The sequence below is a fragment of the Chiloscyllium plagiosum genome, unplaced genomic scaffold, assembly GCF_037043375.1.
Source record: "Chiloscyllium plagiosum isolate Xiang-an unplaced genomic scaffold, Cpla_swu_hap1 HiC_scaffold_24, whole genome shotgun sequence".
NCBI classification, from domain to species: domain Eukaryota; kingdom Metazoa; phylum Chordata; class Chondrichthyes; order Orectolobiformes; family Hemiscylliidae; genus Chiloscyllium; species Chiloscyllium plagiosum.
This window is the reverse complement of record NW_028270162.1, coordinates 19,300,833-19,326,485: the sequence shown is the minus strand read 5'-3', so window position 1 is coordinate 19,326,485 and position 25,653 is coordinate 19,300,833. Positions and strand designations below refer to the sequence as shown.

The 25,653-nt window shown below is 39.2% G+C and overlaps 1 protein-coding gene across 3 annotated transcripts in view; it reads left to right on the top strand.

The window, feature by feature from the left end:
• naa25 (N-alpha-acetyltransferase 25, NatB auxiliary subunit) overlaps nt 1-25,653 on the top strand; it is a 98,454-nt gene that overhangs the window by 57,344 nt on the left and 15,457 nt on the right. For all 3 annotated transcript variants that reach the window (XM_043715557.2, XM_043715554.2, XM_087999960.1), the window contains 11 exons: nt 539-746; nt 3,128-3,217; nt 7,717-7,897; nt 8,723-8,822; nt 10,025-10,176; nt 11,043-11,168; nt 13,373-13,616; nt 17,295-17,418; nt 20,545-20,610; nt 21,941-22,038; nt 22,651-22,761. In XM_043715557.2, coding sequence (XP_043571492.1) covers nt 539-746; nt 3,128-3,217; nt 7,717-7,897; nt 8,723-8,822; nt 10,025-10,176; nt 11,043-11,168; nt 13,373-13,616; nt 17,295-17,418; nt 20,545-20,610; nt 21,941-22,038; nt 22,651-22,761 — 1,500 coding nt within the window. The remainder of the gene's footprint in view (nt 1-538; nt 747-3,127; nt 3,218-7,716; nt 7,898-8,722; nt 8,823-10,024; nt 10,177-11,042; nt 11,169-13,372; nt 13,617-17,294; nt 17,419-20,544; nt 20,611-21,940; nt 22,039-22,650; nt 22,762-25,653) is intronic.

Below are 25,653 nucleotides of genomic sequence, written 5' to 3'. Positions count from 1 at the left end.
AAATCTATATAATACGCCACATGCATGGCTGAGCCCCAAATGGCAGCACACTTTATATCAGGGATGTGACTGGAGTCAAAGGACAAACTGTTCAGAAGGAGAACAGGTTTAGCCAGCAGACCAGTGGTAGTAACTGGGTCTGGTTGCATTTTTACTCGAGGAAGAATGGAGCTATTGGGCTGTAGGAGATGCAGATATTGAGATTGGTTGTCCATAGTGATGAGTGGGTGAAAGCCTAGCAGAGGAAACAAGAAGAATTGTGGATGTCGGTTAGAAGAGATTGGACAAGAGATTAAAAATAGGGCTGTGATAGGAAGAAATCTATTACATGGAAAAGAGCAGACTGAAATGATGAATCTCCGAAGCCATTGCTCTTTGCGGCTCTTGGGAAGGACATGGAAGTGAGCTATCTCGAGGTTGGATCAAAGTTATCTGGAAAATCACAAAGAAGATGGTATTTGTGACAGATTATAGATTTGGTATGTTTATTGATTGTATATTTTAAGTGTGAAAATTGCTGTTCTTGCTTTCTTTGCAGTTTATCAACAAATTGATGGAGGTAGTACCTCTTTCAATATCAACAGAGAGTGATCTTGCATTGCCAGGTGATGTCAAAGCCATGCAAAGACACATGTTTGTTGTTCAATTTGCCCGATTATTAGGCCTTCATGAGACCATGGACCAGACACAGAAGCTCAGACTTATTCAAGAGCTGATGCAGAGATACAAACATGCCTTAAAGTTCGGTAAGTTAATTTCACTTTTTGTCCCACCAGCACATGCTGCAACCTAATATTTTCTCTTGAAAGATTTTGAGGTGTTTGCTCTCCCTTTTATCGATTGTAGACAGCAATTTTTTAACAAGTTAATTGTCTCCTCCTGATGTGTAATCAAAGACCTAGATTTAGAGGCCTATCATTGATAATGCTCATATTTAACCAACTAAAACAGTATAAATTATCAGCCTGGAGTATTTTTGTCTTATGCTCTTGTCTGAAAAAAGACCTCTGTCCATTCAATCATTCACTTACAGAATAATCCAGTACCAAATCGGCAGAGTCTTGCTTTTTGTGTGTCTCATCATTCAAGTACTGCCAGGAAACCAGGCTAGCCAGTCACTCAGTGAGAAGCTAGGCTACCATTTACTACTCCTCTTGCTCTCGTATATGAATAAAATTAATTGCAAAGTTTTAGGGTTGTTTCAGTATCCTGTTTTCAAGTATATTGTTGTGATAACAACTTGATCTCTTACTTGCCTCTCCTCCACATAATTGATAATGGTCATTGGTTGCTCCCTATTGCATCTCCTGATACAATAATGAAATCAATGAAATCCATTTTTAAAACTCAAACTAATCTTATCAAATCTGCATATATTTATACTTATTGTCATTGATAGAGCAAGAAATTAAATGCACGATGAACGTGAAATAGATCTTTTATTTTAAACAATATAAGCAATCTTTGAGAATAACTGAAGCATTTTCGAATTGGAAAACAGTTTTAACTGTGATCTCAGTCAGCCTGAAAGAAATTTCAAAATAATGATTCGTATCTCAGTCCCAAAATTTCACTCCCAACTATTAGACTTGCTGTGTTAACTTACAACTTTTGTCAGTTGTCTGAGAAAGAACCTGCATTTTATATTTCGAGTATATTTTTTAACCTGAAGATCTACACTGCACTGAATATAGTTGCGTACACATCATGAGCCCACGAAATGTTTGCAAGCGACGACTCTCTTGTTGAATTTAGATTTGGCATGTTTGACTATTTGATTTGAAAATGATATCCCTATCCTGCCATTATCTCATGTTCATACATCACTCTCTAACAGATATTGATTGTAAGTGTTCAAATGGAAATTCAGCATACTTTTCTCTCTGGGTCCTGGTGAACTGGCTACAATTATAATGCCTCTACCACCAGTTAACTGAGCATGGCCTAGGAATCAAAATTGGAATCTTTCTAGTCCGTGTGGTTCAATTGTGCCTTTCTGTTACTGATTGAACATTTGCTAGAACTGGTGAATAATTCTTAGTGTGCATTGAGGATAGCTTTATGCTGCACACCTTTTTGAAACACTAACATTGGGCCACATTTTGTTGTAGCTGGCGTTGCTAAATGCCTGCTATTGTTAGATTAGCCCTTGCACATTTTGGGCTGTAATTTTTTCACATGGCAAGTTGTGGAATGTCCAAGCTAATGGTTTTACTTCGGAAAACCAGGCACTTGGAACTTGCATAAATAGACCAATCTGATTGAAGTATTAACAGAAGGGCTCAGAAGGAAGCATAAATTACCGTAGGTGAATTCATTGTCAAATCAGCTACAGAAGTGAAATAGAAAAAATTGTGTTTGTAGTCAAAACAAAAATAAAGTGAAAAATGTTTCATGTTTTCATGATCAGTTAAATTCCAAAGAATTGATGTACTTATTATTATGTTTCCTTTTAGTGTCCAAAAGGTTAATTCTCAATAATTATCTCTTAACACAACACAACACATCATGAAAAAGGTACTTAAACTGAAATGAACAAGATTCAACTACCACTGTTAAGTTTAATTCATATCATGGACATGGATTGTTGAGAGCTAATTTATAGAATAATGAGCAAAAGGCTGCATCATGGGGTTAATTTGGGAAGCTCTTTCAAATATCAGATACAATGGGCAGAATGGCCTTTCTTGCTGCAAGATTCTGTGATTATTTCTGCTCCACAAAGCAGAACTTCAGCATCATTCAAGTCATTTCTGTGTTGAACGAGATAGCAAGATAGTATTTCATCATGAGCGAAGGACAACTCAGCTCAGACAGGAAAGATGTTATATTTGAATTTGACAGTGCATCCTCTCACCTGAAGCTTCTTTCATGAATTTACACCTGAATAACGGTCAGTATCTCTCTCGTGTTTTGACAACTTAATCTGAGCCAGTATTCCTTTCTCTGTATTTAACAGGTTTTTTTTGTATTAATTCAAGATGAAACAACACTCATTTTCATTTCAAATGTATACATGCACGAATATAGCTGCAGCAAACCTGCCTCTGGCCTACTCTTAAGTCAGTATGTTGTGCAGTATTTTTTGAAGTACTTTTTAAAACCTTGTTCTGATTATGTTTATTAGGAACATCGTGTTTGAAAACAGAACTGCAATTCTCTGATAATTACTGTCTCCTTGCTGTGCACCAGCTTCTCGATATCTGGCGACAATCAGGTCAGTGGTTTCCGCTTGAATCTTAACCTGTAACACGAGAAAGTACATATTCCCAGGAAAATAAGACTTCTGTATTTGAAACAGAAGCCAAATACTGGAAGACTCAGATAAAAACAGCATAAGACATAGGAGCAGAAATGAGGCCATTCAGCCCATCGAGTCTGCTCCACCATTCAGTTGTGACTAAGTTTCTCAACTCCAAGTCTCCAGCTTTCTCCCTGTAACCCTTGATCCCTTGATCAAGAACTATCTGTCTCAGTCTTAAATATACTCAGTGAGCTGGCCTCCACAGCTTTCTGTGGCAATGAATTCCGTAGTTTCACCACTCTCTGGCTGAAGAAGTTTCTCCTTATCTCTGTTCTAAAAGGTCTTCCCTTTACTCTAAGATTGTACCCTCGGGTCCTAGTCTTTCCTGCCAATGGAAACATCTTCTCAACATATACTCTGTTCAGGCCATTCAGTGTTCAGTATATTTCAATTAGATCTCCCTCCTCCTTCTCAACTCCATCGAGTTTAAACTGAGTCTTCAAATGTTCTTCATACATTAAGCTTTTAATCCCTGAGACCATTCTCGTGAACCTCCTCTGAACACGCGTCAGGACCAGTACATCCTTCCTGAGATATGGGACCCAAGACTGTGCACAGTATCCCAAATGTGGTCTGACTAGAGCCTTATCGAGCATTATATTCAAGTCCTCTTAAAATAAATACCATCATTGCATTTATCTTCCTAACTACTGACTGACTGAATCTGCAAGTTTACCTTGAGAGAATCCTGGACTAGAACTCCCAAGTCTCTTTGCAGTTCAGACTTCTGAATATTCTCTCCATTTAGAAAATAATCCATGCCTCTATTCTTCCTACCAAAGAGCCTGACCTCTCACTTTGCCACTTTGTATGCCATCTGCCACTTCTTTGCCTGCTCTCCTAACCTGTCCAAATCCTTCTGCAGCCCCCTCTCCCGCCTCCTCATTGCTACCTGTCCCTTTACCTATCTTGCTTTTGTCTGCAAACTTAGCCAGAATGCCCTCAGTTCCTTCATTTAGATCGTTAGGGTATAAAGTGAAAAGTTGTGGTCCCAGCGCTGAGCCTTGTGGAGCACTACTTGTCACTGGCTGCCATCCTCAGAAAGACTTATTTTATCCCCACTCTCTGCCTTCTACCAGACAGCCAAGCTTTTATCCATGCGAGTACCTTGCCTCTGACACCATGGGCCTTTATCTTACTCGGTAGCCTCGTGCGTGGACCTTGTCAAAAGCTTTCTTGAAGTCCAGGGAGATAACACCCTTTGGCTCTCCTTGGTCTAACCTGCTCGTTACTTCCTGAAAGAATTCTAGCAGATTTGGCAGGCGTGCCCCCCCCCCCCCCCCCCCCCCCCCCACTCCAATGAAGCCATGCTGCCTTTGCCCTATTTTACCATATACTTCCAAATATTCAGAAATCTCATCCTTCACAATGAATTCCAAGATCTTACCCATGCCTGAGGTTAGGCTAATTGATTTGTAATTTTCCGTCTTTTGCCCTACTCCCTTTTTAAATAGGGGTGTCACGTTAGTGATTTTCCAGTGCTATGGGACCCTCCCTAATTCTAGTGATTCCTGACAGATCACCACGAGCACCTCAACTATCTCTTCAGCTCTCTCCTATAGAACTCTGGGGTGTAGTCCATTTGATCTAGGTGATTTATCCATTCATGCCATTCAGTTTTTTCGAGCACCTTCTCCTTGATGAGGGCCACTATACTCAGCTCAGCATTCTCACTCTCTTGAATTTTTGGGATATTATGCATGTCTTCCACTGTGAAGACTTATACGAAGTAATTATTCAGTTCCTCAGCCGTTTCCTTGTTCTCCGGTACTATCTCTCCAGCGTAATTTTCCACTTTTGCCTTTCTTTTGCTCTTTAAATATCTAAAGAAATTCTTACAGTCTTTCTTTACATTACTGGCTAGCTTACACTCATTTAATCTTCTCTCTCTCTATTTATTATTTTGTTGCCCTCTGTTGGTCTTTGTAAGTTTCCCAAACCTCTGGTTTACCACTACCCTTTGCCACACTAAATGCTTTCTCTTTTGCTTTTATGCTATCTCTGACTTTCCTAGTCAGCCATGGCTCATCCTGCCTCATCATCCCTGTACTATGCTTATTTCTCGTCAGGATGAATCTCAGCTGTGTCTCTTGAATTACTTCCAGAAACTCCTGCCATTGCTGTTCCACTGTCTTTACTGATAGGCTCCTCTCCCAGTTAGTTCAACCCTGCTCCACCTTCATGCCTTGTCATTGCCTTTATTCAGCTTTAATACACTTACCTCAGATTCTGTCTTCTCCCTCTCAAATTGCAGAGTAAATTCAATCATATTATGGTCACTGCCTCCTAAGGGTTCCTTCACCTTAAGCTCCCTTTTCAAGTCTGCCTCATTGCACAACACTAAATCCAGTCTTGCCTGTTCCCTTGTGGGCTCCACCACAAGTTGTTCCAAAAAGCCATCTTGTAGACATTCCACAAATTCCTTTTGCAATCCACGACCATCCTCAGTTTCCCAATCCACCAGTGTATTGAAATCCCCCATGATCACCGTAACTTTTCCTTTCCTACACACGTTCTGTATCTCCTTGTATATCTTGCACCCCAGCTCCTGACTACTGTTTCGAAGCCTGTACATAAATTCAACTATGATTTTTTTAATATCATTTGCAGCTCCTCCATTCTACCCACACAGATTCTCTACCATCTGACCCTACATCATTTCTTACTATTGATTTAATTTCATTTCTTACTAACAAGACAACCCCACCCCCTCTACCCACCTGCCTATCTTTTTAATAGGATGTATATTCTTTAATATTCAGCTTCCATTCCTTATCCCCTTGAGCCAGTGATGCCCAATACAAAATACCTGTTAATTTCAATTTGTGCCGCAAGCATATTTACCTTATACTGTGTGCATTCAGATATAACACCTTCAGTCTGTATTAACTGTCTCTCTTATTGTCATTCGTTTGTTTAGCACGCTTGAAGTTTGATTGCTAACTCTTTCCATACACTCTGTCCTTTTTGTGTCTGTGTTGGAGATCTTATTAATCTCTCCTGAGGTTTGCACTCTTAGCTCCTCCTGTAATTCATGTTTTCTAATTTCACTTGCAACTAAGGAATCCCACCCCCCCACCCCCTCCCCAAATTTAGTTTAAACCCTGTCTACAGCCCTAGCTGTGCGATTTGCAAAGTCTCTGGTCCCAGCATGTTTCAGATTAAGACCTTCCCTTTGGAACAGGTCGTTTCTTCCCCTATACTCATGCCACTGTCTCATGAATTCAAGTCCATTTCTCCCCCACCAATGTTTGAGCCGCACATGTATCTGCTTTATCTTATTGACACTGTGCCAATTACAGTTCAGGTATATTCCAGAGGTTGTTACCTTTTTGGTTCTGATTTCTAATTTAGCTCCCAGCTGTTCATACTCCCTTCAGTGACCAGCATCTGTGGAGAGATAAATTAGAGTTAAAGTTTCAAAACTGATATTGGATTTTCCAGAACTTTGTTTTAATTGCTGTGTTTCAAACTAGTTAAACATGGCCACAAAATGCTAATAATTCCTGTTTTTTGCTAACTTAGTTGAAAAAACTAAAGTTGCTGGGCTTGCACTGCATCAGTTTTCAAAGCACTGAAAATACACTGATTCAGTACTCATCATCCATTTGTTTTTTCCTGTTTTGATAATATCCTTTACTTCAGTATGAGGAGAAGGCAAGTGGAGATGAGTAGCTTTCACACAGCATAAGCAAACTGTAAAATAAGGTTTTTTGAGAATCAGCTTTGAAAGGCCAAATCATATACTGCAGGGCATCGTAAAGATTGTGAAGTGTGATGAGGTAAGTTGAATAATAGTAATCTAGTAATAGTTTAACAATTTGACAGTAGTTTAACAATTTGAACCTTATAAGAAGAATGAAAGGAGAAGATGTGAGGTCTTCCATATTTCTGAGTATTTAGTAAAGAAAGAATTATCTTCGAGATGGTGCATGAGTCTTCAATTCAACTAACTGACACAAGTATGTCAACTACTTCTTCCTTCTAAAATTTAAAATACACTAATATGTTTAGAGTGGTGTCAGATCACTGTCCCAAAGGCATTATCTATTCAACTGTGGGATGTACCATCTGACAAGACATGTTCAGAGTGGGGAAAAAAAATAGGGATTTATAGTCCTCAAATTATGCAAAAAAGATTTTATTTGATAAATACCATGAAGACTATTTTCTGTGCAATGAATTATTTGTCTAATGAGTGATCGGATTTGATGAGTACAGTATGTAAACATTTTGAATTAGGTTTTTTGGGAGGAGAAGTAAATTGTAAAGATGTTGAAAAGAAACTCTCACCGCAATGATTTTGGACAAGTCATCTGATAAAATGGCTTTAAACACTTATTATTCACTGTTGCATATCTGTTATTGATGGTATTTTTGCTTAATACTTTTGTGTACTAATCTTCTTGCAGGTGAGGAATGGCCACTGTGGCGATCCCTAGCACTGCTGGAGGAGAGCCTCTCTAACAGCCCCTCAAGTGCTCAATTCAAGCTGCTACTCATTCGAATTTATTGTCTGCTGGGAGCTTTTGAGCCAGTTGTAGACTTATACACCAGTCTTGATGCCAAGCATGTGCAACATGATACAATTGGGTGGGTGCCGATTTTATAGCTAGTAGATTATATCGGTGTCCTGATGTGCCTTCTTTTATTTCCTTAACTTTGAAAGATGAAGCCACCTAACTATGCCTCTAGTTAGTGTTGTGTTTTGGAAAGAAGAATAAAAAACAAGAGCACTTAGGAAAAACATTAGATTTTTGTGAAACTAAGAGATTACTGTTCTCCCAATCTGCATGCAGGCTCTTGGCATAAATTAATATATATTTGAAAATCTAACAATCCAAAAAGAGGTGCAGTGTGGTAAACAAGGAATGTAACATTGGTGGTGTTCTGAGGATAGGAGTCAAATCACATTGTTGGGGTTTTGCTCTTTTTCTAGTCTGTGTTCAATGTAAACTGATTTCCATTTTCTAATAATAACACGACCTTCCGAATAAAACCAAGCGTAATAGAACTGCTGTTATCAACCATGATAAAGGATTCTCTGGATTAACAATAAATCAGTAGATCAATTCCAAGTCTTAATCTTGATCGTACAAGTATATCTCTGCTGTTAGTACTTGTGTACAAATAACATTGAATTACATCGGTCTTGAATTATGACATTAATTTAAATCCAAAGAGCACTGATTGATGCTTATTATTTACGGTGTCAATACACTTTAAGCAGAATTTTGACAAAATGTTTGGCAGTTGAGAGGAATTTGTGCCAAGGAAATTCAAAGATATTTTAATATTCATAAATATAAGCAACTATGACAAAATTAGTGCAAGCATATTGAAATGTAGAATAACTGTCTTTAAAGTGATGTTGTCTTGCAAGAGTTAGTGACTGATACTGTTATGCTTGACTGGCAGATATCTGCTGACTCGTTATGCGGAGCCGCTGGGCCACCTTGCTGCTGCTTCCCAAGCATGTAACTTCACACTCAGGTTTTTCCACTCCAACCAGAAAGATGTAAGTGTGGTACAAATCTCGACTTTGAATAGATTGCATTGAAAGAGCAATCTGTCAGCATTAGCCATTGCTGTTTTCAAATTCTTCCCACCTAACCCCATGCAGAATTAATGATTGCAGCAAGTGGATTCCATTTGTATGAGAACATTTTTTGTAAAAATGCAATTTTGTGAATTTAGCCATAATTTAAATTCCTTGTAACCATTATTGATTGTCCATTTTCCAAATTCTGGTTAAGGACCACATCAAAAAAGGTGAGTTCCCAGGTTTTGGCAGTACTGGCGTAGGGATATATTTTACAGCATACAAAATTTGATTGAAAATGTAAGATTTTTTTGGTTTTATCAAACTGAATTTTGATTTTCTGATTTATGGAACCACCTCAATTCCTGAAATTATTGTTTTAGGCTGCAGTGCACTCTTTCCCTTTGGTTTTTGTTATTAAAGCAATGTAGTACCACCACCTTAAAACAGCACAGTAGTTTTAGGCAATGTTTTGTTTTTTAAATGAAATTGTGAAATGTTTCTCCATCTCCTCTTCTCCCAAAAGTTGCAAATTGTGATACGATATGATTCTGCTGATGGCCACCAAGGAGAGGTTTTGAAAGACTTGTTGCCTTCGGCATGTAGTATCAGCGGAAATCTGTTGCATCCGCATACTGTACCAGAAATGACTGAATTACCACGCAGAAACAGATTATCCGAAATTCAAACAAAAATTTCACAAGTCAATTGTATCTCCGTCTTGCTTCTTGCTGCAGTCACCTAACTTAGCTAGACCAAGAATTGAGCCTAAAACCATTCTGGTTAGCGTTATTCCCTTCACTCAGCTCCCAGTTTACACTGGGTTGCTTGGTCTCGGACAGATCGACAGTGGGAATGAAGCAGTTGTCCTCTGTGCTTCTGAACTGGAGATGTAAACTTTTTTTTAAGATTCCTGAATCTGATGTCTCAGTGATAACCTTCTGGTAATTACAAAGATGTAAATGTCAACAAGACAGGATTGTGATCTCAATTAGGTAACATCCAACATATCACATGAGATATGGTACCAATCGTACCCTAGTAAGAGTCATTACTTTGAGGAGAAACTGGATTTTCTCTGTTCAATGAAGTCTTACTTAAGTTTTCAAGAAACATTTTTTTTTGTCATTCTTGTCATAAAAATCCTTTTGAATGTGATGTTTTACTTGATTTTTCAGACCTCTGAATACATAATTCAGGCATACAAATATGGTGCATTTGAGAAAATCCCAGAATTCATTGCCTTCAGGAACAGGCTGAATAATTCTCTGCATTTCGCACAAGTTCGCATTGAACGTATGCTGTTAGATCTCTTCCTCGAAGCAAACATGTATGTGTGGCAATACCAGACAGTTCTGTTTACTACCTAACTTGTTTTGGTAGTTGATATCTTAAGCTGTTTAGTCAATGCTTTAATATGAAATAAATGGCTGGGGCTTTTTTATTTTATTTGTAAGATGCATTTCGTCTTGCTTTTGATAAAATCTTTTTCTATCCTGTCTTCATATGAACGTATATACTTGCCCATTCAATGCACTGTATTTTTGAATGCAGTACTTATGTAGTAGGAACGCATTGATGTCCAATGGCCTTGCATTAATTTGTACTGTAGCTGAATATTTTTCCTTGGTAATCTTCATAATCCACATGTAACAGCAGAGGGTAATGATTGGAATAGGATCTAATATTTGAATTTTTGTTTTGTTTGCCTGCTTTATAAAGTTGGTACCTTGACTTAATTTCTGACTTTAACTTCATCTCTTCCTGTTATTCTGTGTTAAAATGGGGAAACAGGGAGATTGGTAATGCAGTAGTTTCTGAAACTTAATGTTTTGAGCCACACATAGAAATTACAATATTCAAGTATAGATCGTGCTGTTATAATATGCGTATCACCGATGCAAATCTGCTGTAACGATTAACGAATTGGGGATGTTGTTTCTGCAGTGCAAACTTTTGAAATGTGTGTTGGCTGTGATGTGAATACAGCACAAATACTTTTAAGTGCTGTATCGAAAGTGCGATTTTTCTGTAATGTGGGGTTGCACAAGAATGCAACCATCTCATTATAGAAGAACTGACTGTAGGCTATTTACTTTAATAGATTCATGTTAGCCTTTGTCTTTCAAGTGGGGACAACCCACAGTTGCACGTTAGCTCTTTATATTTTACATATCTTCTTATTTCCCCTTCTAGAACAAACAGCCTGGAAGAAAGTATAAAAGCAATGGGTATATGTCCAGAAGAGGATGATATTCCATGGGACAATCTACGGGATAACCGGGATCTGGCTGTTAGTATTAGCTGGGATCCAAAGGGCAGGTAAATAATTTTGTAAAATGCAATTTTAGTTATATGATGGTGAGGAAATGACAATAAAAGGCAAGCATAACTAATGGATAACCTTTATGGACAATTGAAGCAGATGAATGTTTCAAATTCCAGAGATGAAAATCTAGTAGTAAATGATTGTCTTTTCATTGTTTTAAATTCTTCTCTAACAAGATGTGATATATTTATGTAGTAATATTATTCTAGTATTACTGTCCTTTACCTGGCACATCCTGGATGACGTCCATTCTTTTGCAGAAGAGGCTTGTCCACAACATTGATAAAAACAGCCTATCAGTGTTCATAGACCTTTTCTAATTCATTTATCACCAAAACCTCCCAAATCCAACCACATCTGCCATGTCTCTAATGTTCTTAACATCAAAGATATCAAGCTTTGAGGTGTTCTTTAGCCTTGCAGACTTCACAATATAGCACACTTCACAATATAGCACAAATTTCTCTCGCACATACAAGAGTTTTGCACTCTTCCGATCATTTCCAATGAACTCAAACAGATCAATTAATTAATTACACACTTGAATCATAACCTTTCCCCAATTATCTTTGTTCGCCATCTTTGTCACTCTGCTTGTCCCCTGCTGCTCAGGTACTGGAATATTTCTCGCTGTTTCTTCTGTTCTGTCATTGGTGGCCATTCCTCCAGTCACTGTGCCCTGATCTCTAGAAATTCCTAGAAAAATACTTTTGACTCAGCATCTCCTACCTTATTTTCAAAAGGCTTTCTTATGTGTGTCTTTTACTTACCATCAGCTTGTTTGTTTTAATTCATGTTCCCCTTTCCTCTCTTCCCTCTCATTCTCTCACTGCCATTTTGATGCTGAATTTTATAATCAAAGTATTTGTCTATGTTCTGATATAGAATATTTAAAATTCTACAGTGCAGAGAGTTAGACACTTGCTTTTCACCCATGAGATTTAGATGCAAATCCAAATCTGATGGATGAGCTGTCACTTCCCATTTTAATGACAAGGGTTCCTGTATGCAATTAATTTATGTAATAGGTCGTAGAGATCATAGATCTATTGCACAAATCTCAAAACAATTCCTCATTGGTGTGGTCACAACACAAAAGTGCTCCTGAACTATCACGAATTATAACTAAATTGGCCACCTTGTTCAGTAAGATTACAACTAGCTGGCATGAGAAGGTAACAAGGCAGTGAATACAAAAGCAAGGAGATGATGGAGCTGTATTTAACATTAATTAGGCCACAACTGGACGACTGTGTTTTAGCTCTGCTCATCACATTGTAGGAAGGATGTGATTGCACTGGAGAGGGTACAGAAGAGATTCACAAAAATGTTGCCTGGGCGGGAATACTTCGGCTATGAAGGGGACTAGATAATGTGGGGTTGTTCCTTTTGGAGCATAAAAGGCCGGATGGAGATCTGATTGAGGGAACACCGTTCTGAGAGGGATAGACAGGGTAGAAAGGGAGAAACATTTGCCTTTGGTAGAAGGGTCAATAACCAGGTGGCAGAGTTTTAAGGTAAGGAGGTTCAGAAGCATTGCAGAAGCAAAATTTCACCCAGATCATTATGGAACTCGTTGCCTAAAGGGATGGTCGAGGCAGGAACTTCAAAGATATTTAATAAATGTTTTGATGAATACTTGAAATGCTATAGACACAAATGCTAGAGAATGGGATTAGAATGGATGTTCGTTTGATGTTGACATGATGGGCCAGAGTCTCCTTTTCTGTGCTGTAAAACTTCTGTGGCTCACAAATAGGAATCATTGTGCATTTAAAGGTGAGCATATTTATGTAAGTTAATGAGTGAAAAACTCTTTACATAACGGCATGGTTAGCACTGCTGCCTCTCAGCACCAGGGACCCAGGTTGAATTTTAGCTTTCGGTGGCTGTGTGGAGTTTGCATGTCCTCCCCCCTGTCTGCATGGGTTTCTGCCAAACACTCTGGTTGTTTTCCTACCGTCCAAAGATGTGCAGTTGAGGTGGATTGACCACATTAAATGGCCCCATAGTGTACAGGGATGTGCAGGCTGGTTGGATTAGCCATGGTAAAAATGCGGGGATAGGCTAGGATGCTGTTCGGAGGGTCAGTGCAGACTTGATGGGTGGAATGGCCTCTTTCTGCACTGTAGGTATTCAATGACTAAATTTGCCCTGAAAAGTGCTATTGTAACTTTTTCCCTTTCAATTGTGGTAGGGAGTTGTCAGAAGGGGAAAGAAAATCGTCAATGAAAGAGGAGAGAATATGGCTTCAAGTTCGCTCATTGACACTGCGTCTGGTCTGTGCACTCTCTGCTGTTAGCCATACAGTAGAGCCAAAAAATTCCGAAAAGACGACAACAAATGGTGTCACTTCTAAAATTGAGATACTGCGCTCTTTAATTCAGCAGCTTGAACGTGTGGTGCAGTCCGAGAAGAAAAAAGACAAACCAATAGCCAAGGTACAGTCTATAAGAAAAGAAAATATGTTTTGGTTTGAAAAGAAGTTAAAACTCGGCACACAAGATCAATGTTTTTGATCCCACCCCATTTGGCTTAGTTGATTTAAAAAGAACACAAATCAATATCTTACAGAACAGAAAGTTCATGTATTCAGTCTCATGTCTATGCTATGAGTGATAGAAATTTGCAGTTCTCTTCTGCAAACAGCAGTCGTTGTTGAATCAGTTGTTAAATATATCCGTCTCAGTTTTAAATTTGGTTAATCAAAGATATTACAGCATAGCAAAAGCAGTGATATTAAGTCAGTCCACAGATATGTTATTTTGTGAAATCACTAAAGTGGCTAAATAGCCAACTTGTGTTCCAGTTTGTCATTTCATCCAGATGATTGCATTAAATGTACATTATTGGCCCAGAAGAATAATTGGCAGTGTTCTTTCTCCTGAACTATCTCCTTCAACTTGTGCTGCAGTTGAATAGTTTATCAGCATAGTGAGTGCTGCCAGAATTAATCAAAGGAAGTACAGAGTAATGTAGCCCAATAAGAGTCACTATAAACATGGTCAAAAAAACACGCAGAGCTTTTGTCAATTATTATTAATTGTCAGAACTGCATCTGGAGTTGGGAAAACTTGGGGATATCAGGCCGCAACCATATTGGACATAGTAATTATTGACTGTTAAGGTTCTGGGCTGCCATTGCACTGTTTACCCTTGATGAAAACCTGCAGCTACCTCAGCCTAATACTGTATAACCACTCTTGCTTGCTGCCCTTCCAATTTAACAGGAATGCCAGTGACCAAGAACTTTGCATGTAAAAATTAATTATCCCTCACTAAGTTTGCACAAGTATTAGGATATTTGTATTTCCTTTCATGTATTAGTTCAGGCAACTGGGTTTCTCTGACTAGGCCAGTTTTTTTCTGCCACACCTTATTGCCCTTGAAAATACAGTGAGTAGTCACTTGAGCAGCAACAACACGTGTTGTAGGTGCACCACAGTGCTGTTATAAGGAGTTCCAGTTTTTTTTACCCAGTAACACTGGAGAGATGGTGATATTGTTCCAAGTCTGGAGAGTGTGTGGCTCAGAGGGGATCTATCAATCAGTATGTTCCGAAATGTCTGCTGTCCTATCCTCTTTTCTAGGCGCTAGAGGTTGCAAGTTGGGAAGGAGACTCAGCAAGTTGTTGCAGTGTATCTTGTGGATATACAAAGTTGTGCCACTGTCATTGATGTGGACAGAATTAATGTTTAACATGGTGATTAGGATGCCAATCAAGCAAGCTCATTTGTCCTATATGTTCTTGAGCTTCTTGAGGTTTATTAGATTGGCACTAATCAGTGCTTAGTAATCCATCAAATACCTGACTTGGGGCTTGTCAATAGTGGACAGATGTTTGGGAGCCAGGAGGCAAGTTACTTCCAGCCTCTGACCTGCTGATGCGATCACAGTATTGATAGTACCCAGTTACCTCTGGTCAATGGCAGCAGGTGCATTTTAATGTTGGGAGATTCAGCAATAGTAATGCCATTGAATGTCTAGAGTAAATAAGTAAAATCTCTCCTTGGAGATTATCATTGCTTGTCATTTATGTGGAGTGGATATTATTTGCCATTCATCAGTTCAGACTAGAATGTTGTCCAAGTCTTGCTGCATAATGGTACAATCTACCTCAGTTATCTGAGGATTTGTAAATGTACTGTATCCTTTCCCTCATCAGATTGATGATTGTACAATCACTGATAAAGCAACTGAAGATTGCTGGGCCTTGGATAATGCCTTGAGAAATTCCTGAAGTGATATTCTAGGACTGAGATGATTGATTTTCAATAATACAACCGTATTCAATTGTGTTAGGCATAACTCTAATCGGTGTAGGGTTTTTCTCTTGATTGCCATTACTTGGACGCACAATGGCTCAGTACTTAGCACTGCTGCCTCACAGCGCAAGGGAGCTGGGTTTGATTCCAGCCTCAGGGGACTGTCTGTGTGGAGTTTGCACATTCTCCCCATGTCTGTGTGGGTTTCCTCTGGGTGCTCCGGTTTCCTCCCACCGTCCAAAGATGTGGACTTTAGGTGGATTGGCCATACTAAATTTTCCCTAGAGTCCAATAATGTTTAGATTTGCCATGGTAATTGTAGGGTTACAGGGATAGGGTAGAGGGTTGGGTCTAGGTGGGATGCTCTTCAAAAGATTGGTGTGGACTTGATGGGCTGAATGACCTGCTTCCACCCTGTAGGGATTCTAATCTAATCTAAACTTCAATGTTTCTGTCAAATGCCAAATGCTGTCTTGATATCATGGACAATCACTCTCATCTTGATCTGACCAATGTATGAGTAAATGCAGGAAACTGCTAACCATTCCTTTGTGACATATCCAATCTGATGAATAGCAGGCTTTCAACTACCAACATGAGAGTGGTGTAACTAACAGATTCAGGGCAATTCAATCCCCTGCATAGCCAGCCTCCATCACTGAAACCCAATATACACCCAAAATGCCCTTGAGGAGAGTCACAAACAGTACTGCACATTACCAAAGACTGTCTCTTCTAGAGCCTGAGTGGTGGTCTAATAGAAACTCAGCAAATGTGGAGACAGTAGTTTGGTTCCAGAACTTGCATTCGCTTAATAAATAGGCTCTTGCATCATCACTCGAGTTCCAATCCTTGGTCCATGTGCCAGAGCTGTGATGAGGTCAGGAACTGAGTGACTCTGGCAGAACCAAAATTAACATTCGTGAGCAAGTTGTTCTGTGTAAATGCCACTTGATACCAGCATCAACTGCACCTTCTGTCACTTGGCTGTTAACATAGTATCTGCTGATGGGGTGCTAATTGCATCTGTTAGACTTGACCTTTTTATAGACATCATAGAATATATTGTGTACAGTGCTGTGCCCTTAAAATGTGCAATTTTTTTTTGAAACATAATTGAGAAAATTTTGTGCTAGCTTTTACGACATGCACTGAACCAAAAAACAAACTATTATGTGGCTCGCACTGACTGAACTCCACCGTTTCAGAATTGGGTTAATCTGGGAGAGCAAGAGGACTCTCTTAAGCATATTGCAGCGTTTTAGTTGTGCTTTTTGTGAATTATATGGATTGTGTCAAGTTTGGCTCTGTTGCTAGTACTCATACCTTTGAGTCAAAAGGTTTCACCCACTCCAGAGTTTGAACACAACAAAAGAAAGGTGAATCTTCAATGCACTGCTGAGGAAGAGTAGTGTCAGAACTATCATCTTTCCAATGAAGCATTAAACCAGTGACTCATTTGTCTGCCCGGGTATAAGTAAAGGATCCCACAGCACTAAAAGAAACTGAGGATAGTTATGTTTGGGGTCCTTGCCAATATTTGTCCCCTGATTAATATTTCAAGAGATTGTTTGGTCACTTGCATATTGCTCTTAGTGGGAGTTTGAGTGAAATTTGGTTACCATGTTTCGTCCATTACAACAGTAACTACACCTCAAACGCACTTCTGAGACATCGAGTAGTCATGAGAAGTGCTAAATAAATACAAGTTTCTGTCTTTTATTAGAATGGCAGCCAACAAACAGTTTTCCCTTATTTTATTTCAGTCTGCTAATATGATGTCCAGATTTTTAAAATTTAAATTTAATCCAAGAAATTAGCGTGCAGGTTAATATTTGCTTTTCTCGTCCACAGTTTCTTGTCCAGGGACCACCGCCAACACGTATGGCAACCTACCTGGAAAGTAACAGCTGTCGGTGTCAGATTGATGCTTTCCATCTGGTTACTGATATCTACGAACTGGATGTCAGTGGATTAGGTAAGAAACTCATGTACACTTAAACTGAGAACTTCACTCTTTGATGAATTGCTCAAATGTTGAAAACTGAAACTCATGAAGTTTAATTTCAAATCTGCTTGTACAGTTGGCCAGTAAGTATTGTGTGAGCCCAAATCTTCCAAATTATATTGTCATCCGTTAGTAACCTAATGAGCTCTAAGAGAAATTAAATATATGGCTTCTCAAAATGCTCAGTTGAAAATACACTTGACAACTGAATTATACCATACAAGTCAAAAATGATCCAGCAATAACTGGACAGCTTTCAATAATATATTTCAGTGCATGAGTTTCTTCCCTTTTGCTAACGATTGCAGCCTGACTGGAAACAGCTACCATTTGGAAATGGTTTTGTGAGCATGAGGAGCACAGGATAATTAGGCAAAATTAGTGTCAGCACCTCTTAGTTCAAGATTCTCAGGAACAGTTCTCATAGATTGGAGGATTACTAACGTAGCCACACTATATAAAAATGGTGGACAGAAAACAGAATTATAGACTAGTGATCCTCATCAGTAGTGAGTAAAATGTGAGTCCCTTCTCAAACACTTAATAGCAGAGCACTTGGAAAACAGTGACAAGTTTAGAAAGAGTCTATGTGGACTAATGAAAGGGAAATCGTATTTGGCAAATCTACTAGAATTTTCCAACAGTGTAACTCCAGGCAGTCCCTTGGCTGTGAACGGGTTCCATTCTTGAGTCCATTTGCAAGTAGATTTGTCCGCAAGTTGGCACTAAATGCAGAACACTTTACAGTAAGTATGAGTGTTTGTAATTCAGAGACCCTCCTCCTCCCCATAGGAGAGTTGATAAGGTGGAGTCAGTGGATGTGGTTTACTTGGGTATTTAAAGGCATGCAACCAAGATTTACCAGACTGATTCTTGGGATGGCAGGACTGACAGATAAATAAAGATTAGATTAGTTAGGACTCCATCCATTGGAGTTAGAAGAATGAGAGTAAAGCCTGTAATATTCCAACAGGACTAACTGTAAATGGAGAAGACAGTTCCCAATGATCAGGAAGCCAGACCAGGATTCAGTCTTAAGGATACAGGGTAGACCATTCAGAACCGAGTTGAGAAAGTTCTTCACCCAGACAATGGTGAGCATGTGGAATCCTTTGCCACAGAAAGCAGTTGAGACCAAAACTTGAATTTTTTAAGGAGTTAGATATAGTTCTCTGTTAAAGATATCAAAGGGTATGGGGAGAAAGCAGGAACAGGGGCACTGAATTGCATGTTCAGCCATGATCATGTTGAATGGCAGAGTAGGCTCCAAGGGCCATATTGCCCACTGTTTTTCCTATTCTGTGTTTCTAAGTAACATGCAAGTTATATATCATCAATTGCTGAGTTTGCTACTTTTTTTGTGCATGGAATGGCTATCACTTGCAAGACCAGTGCTTATTGCTCATCCATAATTGACCTTGAAAAGGTGGTGGTGAGCTACCATCTTTAAACCTTGCAGCACATATGATATAAGTGCTTCTACAGTGATATTAGCAGGGAATATCCAGGAATTTTACTCAGCGAAGAAATGATTTTTTTTCAAGTCAGGACGGTTTATGGCTTGGAGGGGAATTTACAGGTCCTGGTGTCCCATGCGCCTGTTGCCTTTTCTTTGTAGAGGTCACAGGTATGGAGGTGCTGCCATAGAGGCCCTTAGTGCCTCACGATAGTGGATCTTGTATGTGGTACGCACTGGCAACGCAGTGTGCACCAGTGGTGGATCCTTCTTCTTTGAAGTGCCATGGAATCTTTCACTTCAACCCACGCGCTTGGACACAATCTTGGTTTAACATCTTGTGGAAAAGATGTCTCCTTGACATTGTTGCACTTAGTGTCAGCCTTTGTGCACAAAGGAATTCGATCCCAGAACCTGAAGACTTTTGAGGCAAGTATGCGATTGAATAAGCCATAGCTGGTACTCTGTTAATCATCCTGAATGATAGCAAACTGCTTGAGTTTGTTAGCACAGGGCTTGAAAATGGAGAATATATCAGTACACCCCTGACTTGCATCTTGGCAATGTTGCAAAAGCTCTGGGGCGTCAGGCGATGTCATTGATCACAGAACACCTTCTGACTGCTTTTGTTAAGGCAATGTTTATGTAGCTGGCCAAGAAATGTTTCTGGTCACTGGTAATCATTTAATAATCCTTAAGGATTCAGCCTACTTACTCACATGTAGAATTACTGAATAAGTATCCTAAATAAATGTATTCTGTGCAGTCTTTGTACTCTCTGGTTTTATTGCTATGAGGTGGCATCTATCACAATGGGTTTGGGTTCTTCTGAAGCTCAAATACCCTGGCTGTGATCCTTGTTTAAGCTCACATTTAAAACCTGGGAAAGGTAGCAGAAAATTGTGTGAAACTATGTCTAGCAAAATTTAGAACCTTCATCAAGTTGGGAAAAATGAAGATGGAGGAAATAAGTCTTCAGAGGAGAAGTTAATTAAACATTTTCAGCACAGCCTTTTTGTTTGTGATTCCATGCTACGCTAACACTGTCTTATATACAGAGCCCAATTTGTGTAATTTCTTTAAGTCTTCGCATACAGGAATTTATTTCAGCCTTGAAGTACCTCACCAGAGAAATCTTCAGTTGGAAACTGAGGCTTTCAATATTTCAGTTGATGGTCAAATGTATAAACCTCCTAGTGGTAGATGGTGACCTCTTTGTAATTGTTCTGAAATGGTGTACCCCTGCTGTTCATTTGGCTTTAATTATTCATTTCAACAAAATATGTAATGTGTCTGGGATGTGTCGGCAGATGAGATGGGATGGCAAAGAGTGCATGCCATTTGCTTTTACTTCTAAAATCAAATGCACTAACTGAAATGTATCTTGCTCTTGAGTCCTTCAGAAGTAATTCCTGGTTTGCATTGTGAAGACAGACTGCTCAGATGAGGGAAGGTGGCCTTGAGACTGAGGATTAGCTCTGATATAATTGAATGGCCAAACTGTCTACTTGTGTTCCGAGATAATAGGTTTTCATTGAATTGTGGAAATTCGCAGCACAGAGGAGGCAATTTAGCCTGTCTGTGCTGGTTGGCTTTTATTTTTATTATAATTGATACTTCTCCACTTTTAAATCCCACAGATGAAACACTGGATGTCCAGGAAAGGATAGCAAATAATTTTAAATCTTTGTTACAACAGATGCAAGGTAATGCCAAGATTCCACAAATCTTAGTCCTATTTTTTAATGCATTGCTTTGTACTTATTTATATTTTATTTGTAACTGCACTGTTTTACATCCTCTTTGCAAAATAAATTAGTGTGTTGCATTTGGAGGCAGAATTAGCTGAATTCTAGCAAACAATTTGCAGTAAGGTCCTGGAATTTCCTCCCCAACAAAGAAGTGGATGTATCTTCATCATGTGGACGGCATCAATGAAAAACACCCATCACCATCATCATTCTTTTGGTGCTACTGAGAACAGCACTAAAGTTCAGTTTGACATTCCTCAACATGAGGCATTTGTGCAGTGGAAATGTCACTCGCCGAGTAATCCAGTAACCTAGAGTTAAACCTAAAATAACAAAGGGCTATAGGCTCAAATCCCACCACCAGAAATGGTGGAATTCAAAGTGTTAAATCTGGAATTTGAAGCTAGTCTCAGTAATGGTGTCATAAACTGCCAGTAGTTGTGAAAATACCATCTGGTTTACTGATGTCCTTTTTAGGGAAGGCAATCTGCTGTCCGTGCCTGGTCTGGCCAACAAATGGTTCTCAATCCGCAGTAAGATTATTAACTCTTGACTGCCTTCTGAAATGGCACAAGCCACTTTGGTTCGGGGCAGTTAAGGATGGGCAACAGATGCCCTTACCAACAACCCTACATCCCATGAAAGTACAGAGAAATATATATTTTTTATTTCTTCCAGATGAGGCAGTGCGTCTGCGTCTGTTGGTATGCCATTATTGTTGGTACTCACTCATTAGTTGGTATGCTGGAAGCTGATCCCTTTTATCATAATTTTTTTTGCAATCAATTGAGTTTGAACTAGACACCCTTTGTTGAAAATCTGACTGTTGTCCAACAAATCTGCTTCTAAAATATTTTAACTATTATCAGTTTCTGGAGTGTCACCTCCAGGGCAACAAAAGCACTATAATGTTTCTCAAGTTTCTCTGAGTTGAGGAAGAGAAAAATCAGTCTGGATTCTTGATGGTTATCCTCTTGCTGTCAAGTGAGTTGGAAAGTTTCCAGCAGTGACTCCTCAACTTGAGTACTTTAGCTGCTTGCACCTGTAGAATAAACCTTTGCCCTTAAACAAATCAGCACTTTCAGGAAGCAAGGAGACAATTCAGTATTTTGAAGGGATAAAAGAAAACTCTTTCATTGCCTAGATCTAAACGAGGCAAGTCAAAATGAGAAATGTGTCTGCAATCTTTGGGAATCTTTACAATTGTTTTCTGAACACCTATAAAAACAGTAGGACTAAGAGTTTTCACGCGAAGGACATCACTTGTCTGCTTTTCCCTCTTCAGAGTTATTCAATAAATGTAAAGGAAACTTACTGGAAACAAAGCAAACAGAATGTACAACAAAACCGGAACTCTTAGAAAACTTTGTCTTTTTAGTTGAGGTAAGCAGTCACAAACCTACTTGCCATTTATTGTTTCATTTTTTTAAAAAAAACACTTTTGCGTTGACTTGATGTGGCTGAATTTGTTTTAGCAATAATAAAACTGCCAGGTTTTGTGCACTGCAGAAGTATGGTTACAGTTTAAATGAAAACTATTTGGGTTTACTGTTAGTCTGACTGTCTATGCCACCTTCTGTTGTACAATCCAAATTTCACTCGTTGGTAGAATGTGTAGACTCCGTGCACCCAGACAAATGCCAATGCTAACCTTACAAATTATAAATAAACACTCCGCTTGGCGTTAGAAATAGCCCTTGGGAATGAGTTCAGGAGAGGTAGCTAAATGAAGCTCATCATTCTCTGAACTTACTATTGTGTTCATCTTCAGTTTCTTTGTTATGAGAGGTTCTCGACTTTCTGATGCACTTGTATTGCATTAACAAATAAACTGTGCTTTTATTAGGATTTAGTTGTGAATGGCATTTTTCACCTGTTCTATTGTGAAATGTGGTTCCCGCTGTTCTACACAGAACAGCTCAGTTTAAAGCACTTGTGTGCCTAGCAAGAAACAAATTAAATTAACTAATTTTAGGCCTGTTCTTACTATCTCAGACCACCTGCATCATCCTGTGGGTATCTTATTACTGTGGTAATGTACTCCGGCCACTAAAATCCAGTTTACAAAGGAAAAAGAAGAAGAAAAAGGAAATCAATGTCGTAATGGTAAGAAGTTAGAGAAATTATAGAGATCTAAGGAAAAACTTGTGACCATCTAAATGTTTCTTTCTTTGACCAGTAAATTCATTCAATGTGTACCATGTTGGAAGGTTTTCAGCTAATTCTGGAATTTGTTGCATTTTCTGATACTGCCTGTTGTAGTAGTAAATGCACCACCAAAGGTCTCCCTACTCAGGACTGGGAAAGGAAATTTGTCTTGTTCCTAGCTCCTAATCACTATCTGTTGACCTATTCTGGAAGTGCATGAGTATGTACAGCTTTGCACTGGCTTTAATTTGTCTTGGTGAAATAGTCCACCAGCACTACAACTTGAGAATGGTCACTTGAGCAAGGCATGGGTGAGTATCTAGTGTCCATGGAATTATGCTCCAGCAAGTCTAAGTGTCTTCAGTGGAGATAATGTAGGAAATAGAACACAGTCATTTGTTCTTTTCCAGTTATGTACAGGTTGTTGTAGTATAACTCACGTTTCATCAGCATGAATTGTGAATGCTGTTTGGATAATCTATTGAACAGGTATAGCAATTTTCTATAACAGTATTCTACAGCGCGATTTTCTATAGCAGTTTTTCATGGCGCAAGGTTGCTGAGGAAAGCAACTGCCGCGTTGTAGCAGAATGACCTGTAATCCATTAAACTACTTTGAATGTTCAATTAAAGTGCTCTATCCAAAGATCAGCATTGGTCTAATTTCAGGATCCTTAATGCAACCATCTAACTTATGGATGTGTTTATTTTTGCTTCAGTATGCAGAGACAAAGCTTTTCTCTTTGGCTTTGTTGCCCTATTTATTTTAAGTGACGGGAGTTGATGGTATAATGGTATTGTCACTGGACTTGTAATCCAAAAATCCAGGAATTGTTGTTGGGACCTGTCTTTGAATGCCACAACAGCAGAGAGTAGAATTTGGATTCAATAAAATCTGGAATTAAAAGTCTAATAATTACTATAAAACTACCGTCGATTGTCGTAAAAACAACCTATCTGGTTCAATCAGTCCCTTTTGGGGAAGGAAATCTGGCATCCTTTATGTGGTCTAACTTACATGTGACTCCGATCTTTGAATCTTAACTGCCCCTCTGAAGTTGCCTCGAAAGCCACTCGGTTATATTGAACTGTTTTTGTTTTTAAAAAAAAGAAACTGAGAAGATTGCCTAGCGTCAACCTATGCACCAGAAACTACAATGGCAAACTTAGCAGTTGACCTTGCAACGTCTTCCTTTGCAATGTCTGGGGCTCGTCCCACCATTGGGAGAACCCTCTCAGACTAGATAAACAACAGCTTGACAGTCATACTCAGGGAATCGTCGCGTACTCTCCATGTTCCAGACAACATGAGAAGTCATGTTGAGGTTGTACAGGACTCTTCTGAAGTACAGAGTCCAGTTCTGATTGCAGTGTTATAGGAAGAATATTGTTAAGCTGGAGAGTATTCAGAAGAGATTTACCAGGATGTTGTCAGGTATGGAAGGTTTGAGTTATAAAGGAAGGCTGGATAGATTGGGCCTTTTTTTTTTCAGTGGAGTGTAGGAGATTGAGATAGAAATTTATAAAATAATGAGTGGTATAGATAGAGTTAATGGAGTTGTCTTTTCCCGAGAATGAGGGATTTCAAGACTGGGGGGCATATTTTTAAGGTGAGTGGAGAGAGATTTGAGGCGCAAATTGTTTGCACAAAGGATGGTTTGTGTGTAGAAAGAATTTCCTGAGAAAGTGGTGAATGTGGATATAATTACAATGTTTAAAAGAAATTTGGATAAGTGTGTGAACTGGGCCAGGAGCAGGCAGGTGGGACTAGTTTAGTTTGGCATGGTATGTTCGGCATGGTCTGGTTGGACCAAAGAGTTTATTTTCATGCTATCTGATTCTCTGACTCTGTAACACCAGCTCTGGGTATGTCCTGTCCAATAGCAGATCAGACCCAGCATATCTGGCAGAAGGGTGAGTACAGTGTTATATAGTCTTGTGGAAACAACTCTAGGGTCCTCAACAGGAACTTCAGACCCCATAAAGTCTCATGGCATCAAGTCAAACATGGACAAGAAAATCTCCTGATTACTGTGTACTATCCCCACCTCAGCTGATAAACTAATATTGCTCCCTGTTGAATACTACTTGGAGAAAGTACAAAGGATGGCAAAGTCACACTATATACTATGGGTTGAGGATTTTGATGTCTGTCATCAGAGTGACTGCTATAGATGGGGCTGGTTGAGTTCGGAAGAATATAGCTTCTAGATTGTGTCTGTTAAATGTGATGAGGGGAAAAATCTATTTGATCTCATTCTCACCAAACTGTCTGCTGCTGATGCATCTGTGCATGACAGTATCAGTAGGACTGACCACTACACAGATCTCGTGGAGATGAAGTCCTGTCTTCATCTTGAGAATGCCATCCATCTTGTCATGTGATATTAGTGCTGTACTAAATGGGATAGAATTCAAACAGACCTAACAACTGAAGACTGGGCACCCATGTGATACTGTAGGCCACCAGCAACAGAACAATTGCACTCAAACAATCTGTAATCTCACGGACCAGCGTATCTCCTGCTCTACCATTGCCATCAAGACTGGAGATGAATGCTGATTCAATAAAGAGTGCAGCAGTGCAACCCAAGAGCCGCACCATGCAGACCAAAACTGGGGTGTCAACCAGGTGAGGCTAGAGTGCAGGACTTCCTGACAAGTAAACAGCGAGTGATACACAGAAAGAAGGGATTTAACAACCAAAGGATCAAATCTAAACACTGCAGTTCTGCCACAACTAGTTACGAATGGTGGTGGACAATTAAACAACTTCTTGGAGGAGGAGGCTCAACAAATACTCAATGGTGGAGGGTGCCCAATACATCAGTATAAAAGGTGTGGCTGAAG